This window comes from Glycine max, chromosome 4, assembly GCF_000004515.6.
Source record: "Glycine max cultivar Williams 82 chromosome 4, Glycine_max_v4.0, whole genome shotgun sequence".
Lineage (NCBI taxonomy): Eukaryota > Viridiplantae > Streptophyta > Magnoliopsida > Fabales > Fabaceae > Glycine > Glycine max.
This window is the reverse complement of record NC_016091.4, coordinates 3,188,326-3,199,524: the sequence shown is the minus strand read 5'-3', so window position 1 is coordinate 3,199,524 and position 11,199 is coordinate 3,188,326. Positions and strand designations below refer to the sequence as shown.

The 11,199-nt window shown below is 29.5% G+C and overlaps 1 protein-coding gene across 1 annotated transcript; it reads left to right on the top strand.

Annotated features, from left to right (window-relative positions):
• The first annotated feature begins 4,799 nt into the window (after positions 1-4,799).
• On the top strand, positions 4,800-6,374 carry LOC100787228 (HXXXD-type acyl-transferase family protein). Its single transcript, NM_001317452.2, has one exon. The coding sequence runs from the start codon at positions 4,828-4,830 to the stop codon at positions 6,211-6,213; it is 1,386 nt and encodes a 461-aa protein (NP_001304381.2). The 5' UTR covers positions 4,800-4,827; the 3' UTR covers positions 6,214-6,374.
• Positions 6,375-11,199: the final 4,825 nt, after the last annotated feature.

The window sequence follows — 11,199 nt, the reverse complement described above, 5'->3', positions numbered from 1 at the left end:
ACACTAGTTTTCAACTTGTATACGTACAGGATGTATGTTGATCCTATAATTATAATGAGCATGCTTACAAGTAATGACACAAAATTGTTTAAAGTGGTATCTAAAGTATTTTAAGAATAAAAAATAAAACAAATATAATTTTTAAGGATTAAAAATAAAAAAATACTAAAACGTAACGACTAAAAAGGTATTTAAATCAAATTTATATCTATTTTTATATTTTTTGTTTAATTTTTTCTTTCATTCTCTCTTCTTTGTTTTGTATATCATCAAAGGAAAACTAATCGGCCTCTAATTCCGTTGCAATCCTTTGCTAATATCTCTCTGGCTAATTGGATGACCTCGTGTAGGCACTTATAATATAATTAGCGACATTATACATCCCTTGAAAATCCCTTGCAATTATTCCTTTGCAACTCTGTTGCAAATCTCACAAATATATTTGTTGCAAATCCCTTGATATTTGCTCGTCAATCTTTGCACATCATCCCCCGCACTTCCCTCAAAAATCCCTCTCGCAAATTGTTTCTGGTCATTTCCTTGCCTACTGTCTCGTAAATCCCTCGCTAGCGCTATTCCTTCACAATTTTTTATTATTATTTATGTTTTTAAAATTAGATCCATTTTATTAAACATATATCAATTAAATAGTACAAATTAAACCTGCACATTCAAAATTTAAAAATTAATTAACTTGTATAAAATAAAATGTAATCAAAAGTAACATTCAATTAAATAGTACAAATCAATATCTTGTATCAAAATAACTTATATCGAATAAAAATGTAACAAAAACTAAATTTAAATTAGTTTAAACACTAAAGTGTCAACACATAAATCAAATAACTCTATTGTTGAATCTTACAAAAAGATGAATAAAAAACATGGCTTAATAAAATTAAAGTACAATATAGCAACATCAACAACATTTATGTTCTCAATCCTTCTTAATGTATGTGTCAGTGTCTGTAAGGCAAGCGATATCTCTGTCTAAAAGAACTACATCTACAATTGCATCTGGACAACTTTGACAAAGAAACTAATTATTTTGTTGAAATGTTTTTTGGTTGTTTTCTCTCTATAACTCCAAAAAATGAATAGAGCCTGCAATTGTAAGCAAAGTAGAATTTCTAAGAAAAATAGAAGTTGAAAATAAGAATTTGTTGCACACACCCTTCTAATTATTATAAGGAGAATTTGAGGGAAATTGATAAGCAAAAACATTTTTTGGAACATATTAAGGAGAATTATTCTAACATGTTTTTTTATACTTGAGAAAGATATTTTGGGAAGAACCCTGAATCAATTCATTGAAAAAATTATAACCAAATTAATGATTTATCCAATTTGATTTTGGAAGCCTTTCGTCTTGCTTCTGTTTTTATTACGGGAAGAAAGTTCTTTGTACACATGACACATTAGGGAGGACTTAAACCTAAGTGAGTCATAGACGTACGTTTTTGTCAGTTATTGTTAAATGTTAATAGCAATTAAATCATCAGCCAAGTAGCCAACAATTTGAATATACTAGAAGCTGCATTGTTTTTCTACGTATGGCTTCCACTGCTTTTCCATAGGTGCCCAACAAGAGAATTATTGGCTAGCAAATTGGTGCAATCCTTTTCAAACTGAAACGAAAAAGCTGAAACCGAGCACAATATATAGTTGTACAATTTGTCCAATCGGAACTTCATCTAGAGAATGCTACTTTATTTCAAATGAACTTTAATTTAAGTCCTCACACGTACTGAAAGCATGCAGTTTTCTTATGAAGGAATGTAATACCATTTTCTCGACCTTTTAATCCATGTTGTTGAGAATGTGCGTGTGAGTAGAGGAATGAATTACAAACTCTGAGAAGAATAGAAGGTAAGAGAAAGCGCTTGAAGTAGAGGTAAATGGAAATAGCCAAATCCCAAGTCAATGATGATGATGTAGCACAACATATAAGTTAATTATTATAAGGTATATTAATCGAAACAAATCGAAGGGTGCAACCTATAATGACTGTAGAGACTGCGTCTTTGGCGTGGACTGCATCAAGTCGCCACCATTTTCAACTTGTACCTGCTCCATGACCACCATTTTCAAATTGACAGAAAATCAAAGTGCCTATAAATTCAGAAAATTTAATCATGTAAGGAGGGTGGTTCATTGAAAGATTTTTTAGAGTGAAAGACAGAAAATTGTGAGAAAATCAGGTAATGATAATTAACCTGAGAGCTTGTAGATAAAAAAAAAGCTGCTTCAAATCAGAAAAAGGAAAGTTCGGCAGCTTTCACACGCAGGTATATCAATCTTGCATATTCATTTTATTTTATTTCATTGAAAAGCAACACCTGAAAACAAAAACAAAAGGTTAAGCCTACTATATATACCCTCACGCTCCTACTTAGAACATGTTTCAGAAAGATTATAATTTTCAATTTCAGCTGATTTTTATGATACAAAAGAGAGGCTTCTCCTCTCTTCTCTTTTTTCTTTGCCCATCATTGGAGTAATGAGTAAGTAAACATTGCCTTTGATAATTATAGCTTCTTTTCATCTAGTACGTATTATTAATTATTAACTTTTGTTACTATATGTATTATAATTTTGGCAGTATAGCATCAACGTATTATCCCCCTGCAAAGTCATATTTTGAATCATTTTTCATGTTTTTATTTAATACATTTAATTTTTTATTTTATAGAATTCAAAAGATACTAATAATATAAAAGTTTTTATTATATGTTTTATTGTTATATTCAGTCAGAGACGGTAATAACCATAAAAATATTGATAAAGTTATAGTGAAGTAAAATCAAGTATTAAAAAGTTTTTTAAAAAAAAAAAATTGTCAATCAGAGAGAACTCTGATTAACTATGTAACATTTTTTTTAATATTTAGAATTTTTAGCCACAAGTTATAATAACTTGGCATATAAATATTCAAAACTTTTACTTAATTGTCTTTAATCATTCTTAAAATAACTACTATAATAAATTATTTTGTCTAAAATTCTTTTAGAGATTTATTCATAATAATAAAAATAAAAATCATAACACAATTTTAAATAAAAGTATTCTATAATTATTAAAATCAAGAATTTATAATCTAAAAACTGACAAAATTACAGTGAATTTTTTAAAAAGAAAACGAGATTAATTAAGTATGGCATTGATCTTTGTAACAGTAGGCCAAATACACACTTATGGATCCTTGCAACACATCTTCTTCAATCTTCTTCAATGCCTATCTAGGTCCCATCATCTTCTATAAATTCATTTGGGACTTTCTATGTGTGTTTGATTTTATGTTTGAGAATTGATTTTAAATTTATAATTAATTTTAGATAAATATTTATATGTTTGATTTCATGTCAAAAAAGAATTTAAAATTTATTTTAAATTTGGAATTGATTCTGACTTGACTCTAAATAAAATTAATTTTAAATAATTTTTGTGTAAAATTTAAAATTTTATACTTTAACTTTATTTTATAAACACGCACTTAGTTATAGGTGTCATATATGCATGGATTTGCGACAAGCAAAGGCTCCAAACTAATGTCAAGTTATGGAGCAAAAATTATGCACAAGGAAAACGAGTGCATATATGACACCTATAACTAAATCTTCCGTCATAACAGCTTTAATGATGGGGGTCCATTATGCACAGAAGCACATGCTAATGTGCAACAAAAATTAAAGCTCGCATGCCCATCATGGAAAACGAGCTCAAGGAGTTGCTGAGCGTTATGACGGAAGATTTAAATTTGACGTCAATACGTAAAAATACTTGCAGATTTAAACGACATGCAGTTACGTTTAAACGTTCCATTTCGCTGCTGCCGTTAACCGCGCAGAGCGGTAAGCTGTTAGTGAATGCTAAGCTATCCACGTGTCAAGCTTTGATTGGCTGGAAGGAACCAAAGTGACGAATAGGCCAGCTGTCACCAAACATAGTACACGTTCCATCCAAATATAATTAAATATCTAACAGGACCTACCAGCCATAACACTAGTATTTATCCAAATATATAGCTATAAAGGAAAAGAGAGAGAAGCATAGATACAAATGCTAATACTCATTGATAAGAAAAAAAAGATCAAAATAAATAAGTATTAATAAATTCTATGATTTGTAAAAGTGTTCACGTATCATTATCATTACTCTAAAAACAAAAGATAAAATCTTATTTAAAGAATAAGAGTACAAATTATCTTATTTTACTGAAAAAATATCATGCTATAGTTGTATTTACAATATATGATTTTTTTAAAAACAAAATAATTTGTATAATATTAAATTTCACTTCAAATTGTACAATATATGTGCATACATATTAAAAACTTCCTTTTACTTAATTTTAGTTTTTAAATTTTTTTGAAATTTAATTTTTAGCTCTTAAATAAATTTGAATTCATTATTTTTATTTATTTATTAAGATTTTAAGAAACTGAATTTTTTTAAAATTTAAGAATTAAAATTCTTAGTGAAAAGAAAAACTGATAAACCTTAACCGATTAAACTTCTTTTGTTTGTTGAAGGACTAAAATCAAGTTTTTAAAAAATTGAGGAAGTTTCACTCGTCAAAATAAAGTTTGAAAAAAAAATAGTTACTAAAAACTTAATTAATCATTTTTATAATATTCTTTATTTTATTTTATTTTCCATTTCATTATTTTGTTTACACTTTTCCTCTTTGTCTTTTTATTAATTATAAAAAAATATAAAGAAAAGCATTGTAAAAACGAGATTCCGCAAACAGTTATTTTTACAAGTATATATACAACCATGGCAATAGCATATTGGTCATTGACTTCATCAACTCTTTGCAGGACGATGAGTACTCCTCCAGTTGTTGAGCGCGTTTCAGAATGCTTCATCAAGCCGCAGCACTCCAACCATGAATCAAACCAAATCTGCTACTTAACACCTTGGGATATTGCTATGTTGTCTGCTCACTATATCCAAAAGGGCCTTCTCTTCAAGAAGCCCTCATCACCACTTGTTAGTCACAATAATTTCATAGAGAACCTGTTGCAGAAGCTCAAGCACTCTCTTTCTCTCACCCTCTTCCATTTCTATCCTTTGGCTGGTCGCCTTGTCACCCACCAAACCCATGACCCTCCCTTCTATGCTGTTTTCGTTGATTGCAACAACAGTGATGGAGCCAGATTCATCCATGCAACTTTAGATATGACCATATCTGATATCCTCTCTCCCGTTGACGTTCCACCCATTGTTCAATCATTGTTTGACCACCACAAAGCTGTCAACCATGACGGTCACACAATGCCGTTGTTGTCCGTCCAAGTCACTGAATTTGTGGATGGTGTTTTCATAGGTTGTTCCATGAACCACACTCTTGGTGATGGCACTTCTTATTGGAATTTCTTCAACACATGGTCTCAGATCTTTCAAGTTCAAGGCCATGAACATGATGTTCCCATTTCGCACCCACCCATTCACAATCGCTGGTTTCCAGAGGGTTGCGGTCCATTAATCAACCTTCCCTTCAAACATCACGACGATTTTATAAACAGATATGAAACACCGTTGCTGAGAGAGAGAATCTTCCACTTCTCAGCAGAGTCTATTGCAAAACTGAAAGCAAAGGCTAACTCGGAGTGCAACACAACCAAAATCTCATCGTTCCAATCATTATCGGCACTTGTTTGGAGATGCATAACTCGTGCGCGGCGCTTGCCGTATGATCAAAGAACAAGTTGCAAGTTGTCCGCAAACAACAGAACAAGAATGGAACCACCACTGCCTCAGGAGTACTTTGGAAACTCAATTTATACACTGAATGCAGGAACCGCCACCTCAGGGAAATTGCTTGAGAATGGTATAGGTTGGGCAGCATGGAAGTTGCACAAATCGGTTGTAAACCATAACGACAGAGCGGTGTTGGAAACGCTCAAAGAGTGGTTAGAGAGTCCTCTGATATATGATCTTGGTCGTTATTTTGACCCGTACTGTGTGATGATGGGTAGCTCACCCAGGTTCAACATGTATGGGAATGAGTTTGGAATGGGAAAGGCAGTTGCACTTAGAAGTGGGTATGCCAACAAATTTGATGGAAAAGTAACATCATACCCAGGCCATGAAGGAGGAGGAAGCGTAGATTTGGAAGTGTGTCTTTCGCCAGCTGTAATGAGTGCACTGGAATCGGACGAGGAGTTCATGAATATTGCTCTAGTTTCTGTTTACAATCCTCTCTAGTCATTATTCACTGTTACTTCCATCGCCCCCATAATAATCATTTGTCCTAGAATAATCCGTTATCTTTAATTAGTATTATTTTAAAATATATCATGTTAATGTGTTTTATGTATTGTGAATTCATATATCATATAATAACAACACGTGATTTATTTTGTAAGTATGATAATCAAATAAGTTTAATTTTTCATTTTTTATAATTTAAATAAAAAAATCTTTTTGTAAATTTGATATTTTTATTTTTAAATTTTATTTTAATTTAATGTTAAAAACACACTTTAATCTAATTAATTCTTAATCTTCTTAATTTTAAATCTAGTTTTTCTAGTATTCTATCAAACTTTTCCATCGTCGTCACCTATATGAGAATTTACTCCACGAGGCCAACATTCATAAGAGAGCTCTTATAACCTCCATCTTTTTGGTGCCGCACTTTAAACCAAACGTTTTTTCATACATTACACTAACCATTTGTGTTCTTCATCACTTGCATATTCTTCATTGCTAACACATCAGTTTGAATCTATGTGTTCGATCTACTTCTTCAATTGAAAACATTAAAAATAGTTTTCTATTGTTTTAAAATCTCTCACACTTGGTTAAATATTCCATGTTTTTATTTTTTTCCTTCCATAACTAATGAATCCCTATAATCTCCCAATCATAATCACATATTAGCAAACTACACTAAATTGTTGATTTAGTCGCTCAACTTGGTTAAATGAGAATATATATTCTGCTTGTTGGCCTTGTGGAGCCAATACTCAAATAGGTGATGCCGGTGGAAAAAATTGATAGAATGTAAAGAAGATTAGGTTTAGAACAAGGAAAATTAGGGATTAAAATGTCTTTTTAAAAAATATTAAATTAAAAATAAAATAAAAATATCAAAATTTGCAAAAAGATTCATTAGTTTTAATTGTAAAAATTAAACTTAATCATATGATGTGTCAAAATAAATCATGTGACATTATATGATTAAACAATACATAACACACACCTATATGATTATAAAATAAAGATCTTTAATATAACATTAATTTATTTTTTTCAATTATGTCTCTTATAATATTAATAATATAAAAAAATAAAAAAAATTAATTTTATGAAACTATTATTCTTTTTTATTTATTTATTAATTTTTCATTTATTATTAATGATAAAGAATAATTATAATGGACCGAAGGAGTAATATTTTAACTTATAAGTGATATAAGTCATTTTCATTGTTGAAATCTTTAATTTGTCCCATGCTAGTGTCTTGATAAAAACTTGACACGTTAGCTAAATATTTATTAAAGCATTTAATTATTTAAGTTTTTTCTTTTTTATAGGCAAAGAGAATTAGTATTTTAAGATAATAAAACTGATTGTGTCACGAGAGATGCCCCAACCAGAACAATACAGAATATACCGTTTATGCCATATAACAAAAGCTGGACAGTAGTTCCACATAGTTACTGCATACATTATCAAGTAAAACTAAAAACAGCATAAACCAACTGATAAAAAAACCACAGACACCCTACGCACACACGCAGACCAGCAATTACTACATAAATCTGCAAAGCAAAGGACCATAAAGCTGGGTTATCTAGTATTTATCCATAGTGAGTAGGACAAACCTTTGAATTTAACTTTCTGACTCATCCTTGCCTTCAACCGTATGCTTTCCAGCAAGTCTTCAAAAGCATTTATTTAAGTACTGTAACTTTTATGTAAATGTTGTAGTAATAATAATTTAAATAAAACTTTTTTAATCGATAGAGTCTAACTTAATTAATTGATTGAGCATGATATATGAATTGTGTTTTAAAGAAAATGGTGTAATATTTGTATCTCTGGTGGAGCGGTAGTATAAATGATGTTTTAAGAATAATTTTTTAACGGAATTATAACAGAAAATTCATGAAAAAAATGAAGTGTCATGTATTTAAATCTACTGGGGGAAGGAAGAGTAATTTTTAACTTTAGAGGGAAGAACGGTAAAATATTCATATCTCTCGTAAGAGGAGAATGAAGTGTCATGTATTTAAATCTACTTGGGGAAGGAAGTAAAGAATGAGAATCCAAATAAGACTTTGATACTAACCAATTATTCTCTGTGAATCCTCCTCGCAACAACTATCGTATTGCGGCACGGAAAACTCATCAATAATCTAGCACAAACAGCTCTTTGTACACATTTTTTAGATGTCTTTGTATTATTTTTAGACTTTTCCATGGTGTCTATCTTCTCTAACCTTTCTTCATTTCACTATCATCTTACTATATTATTTTCAAATTTTTTGTCCCTTTTTTTTATTGTAAAAGCATGTACACAAAATATGCTAGCTATTACCTCATTGGAATTCTTTTTAAGTCATGACGTAATTATCATTTCTTTGAACATAAATGCTACTCAATCACGCAAGACGTACACCAAATATTAATGAATTGAATTGATGTATATATATCAAATATTGTAACACTGATTCTATCCAATTTGAAAAAGATATTCGTTCCTAAAAAATTATCGATCATATAATAAATGGAACGATTAATTATATCGGTGGACAACGTCCAACACCACTAGATCAGAAGTTATCTGATAGTATATGGTGCTTTTCGTGTTCAAACAATGATATAACCGGCCATATATGGCTAGAAACTCATTTGGGTTACGGCTATTTGAGAGAGGAAAACAATAAGAAGAGAAGTGATGAAAAGGAGAGGGGAAGAAAAGGAGGTGGGTAGTGTGTGATGTGTAATTAGGAATGAGGTTGTCAATGTGTTAAGTGCACGGCACTGTTGAGTACCGAGTGGCATATATATATTTTGCTAAATCATCGTTGTATATATAGTGGAATACCATTATGATAAGAACTGAAAGCATAACTTTTTAAAAAATTAGAAGAAAACAAAAAGCTCAAATAAAAATACTTGCAACAATTAAAATAAAAAATGATATATTCAGGAAATAAAAATATATTTAAACTAAATTTATAGTGCATGTAATGATTAAGTGATATTCTAAGTAATACATCAATACATCATCATTTAACAAAGTATCAACGAATTAAAAACTATTTAACGCACATTTTAAGAAAAAGTTAGACTAGAATTAATAAAAAAATTACATTATTAACAATAATCTAATATATTTATTAGAATTATTAAAAGCATATTCAAAACTTAAAATGTTAAGAGAAATTTTTATATATAAGAATTCAATTTGTAAAATATTTTTATATAGACATTCAATAAAAATTTACCTCATTTTTACATCATATTATTGGATATATGTATAAAAATGTTTTATACTAATGATCTATATATAGATTAAATTCTATCTTCAATACATTATCATATTTTTAAAGATTAATTTTTTAATGAGAATACTTTGGATTGTCAGTATTAATTACAATCGTTGGGTTTCACCGAAAAAAATTACAATCGTTGGGAAAAATTAAATTAATATTTGAGTATATTGTCAATTATACTAATTTCACATCATTATCGGACTTAAATTTTACTAATTTAGGGTGTTCAGTGATCAATTAATTTCACATCATTATGGGACTTAAATTTTACTAATTTAGTGGGTTCATCGATTGTTCAGTGATCAATTAATTGCTAAAAAATATTATTTGATAAATTTTTATAAAGTTGTAAGAAAATATTTTAAAAAAAAATAAGTTAAGTGAAACACACAATTAGATGAGTGAATAGATCAATAATTGGCCGGTCCAAATGATTACTATCGAGTTGGGTTCTTCTTTAAATAATTTTTTTTAATTTTAATCTTATATATGAAAAAAAAACATATAAAGAAACTTCATATCAGCAAATAGGTTTAGTGACTGAAACTATCAGAATCTAAATTAAATAACTCTTGGATATTTCAGATTTTTTAAAAAAAATAATTAGAGTGGATATCACTATATTGTTTCCCTCGACATCACCGATCTGAGTAGTTGCATACGTCGTTGTTTAACTCGTCTGTCAATCTGTGTCGCGGAACAATATCTACGTAGGGAAAATGCCTTGTTTGGATAAGTTTAGGGGTTTTTCCGAGAGTTTTTCTATAAAAAAAACTCTTAAAAGTCCAAAAGTGAGCTTTTAAAAAAACTTTTGGCTTGTATCCAAATAGGACTTAAGGATAATAGAAGCTCACATAATCATGTTTTGTAAATCTCAGAATATTAAATGTCTGACTATTTTTAAATTTGGGAAGCATGTAAACACCTTGTACTTCTACCTTTTTTTAGACCCATAATTATCATTTATATCTAATTATATCATTATTTTAATGAGCCCTTAGCTTCCGTTAAACTTGCTGTTAATAATTAAAAGAATAAATCTGCATAATCTATGATCATGAGATTGGAAAAACTTACCGTTAGCAACTTAGCATACTTTATATTTATACCTGTGTGGACTGACTGATGATACATGCAAATTATGAATACTTGCTTATATGGCCATAATTAACTCGGCTTATTGCTATTTTCACTTCTTTTTATGCTAAGTATATTTTCTTTCTTTTTTAAATCTAATTACTTAAATAATATTCTTTTTAGATCTTCTTTTCTCTTTCATCACAGTCACTTGTCTCTTTCACTCCCTCCATCTCCCTGGATCTCTTGCTCCGATCTCCCTTTATTCATCTCTTACCTGATCTTTTGCCCTAATGTTAGGTTTTCTTATCCTCCAAACTTCAATATATTATTTTTATGTTTTCAACTTGTTTTATGTTTGTTCACTCACATGATACTGTTAATGTCTCTCATTTTATATATACAGCAACGTATGGGGTTAGATCTTAAATTTATTCAAATTGTTGCAACAAAACACCTCTTAGAGTCTCGCAAATAGTATTTTAATGTTTTTTAACATTCTAAAAAACATTTTCTAAAACATAGATAATATTTTTAAAACTACGTTCATAGTTTAATTTTTTAACCGTCTGAAAAATACTTTCTAGAACATAGAAAAAGTGTTCTA

Coding starts and splice junctions, on each gene's coding strand:
- LOC100787228 (NM_001317452.2), top strand. CDS start 4,828: ATGAGTACTCCTCCAGTTGTTGAGCGCGTTTCAGAATGCTTCATCAAG.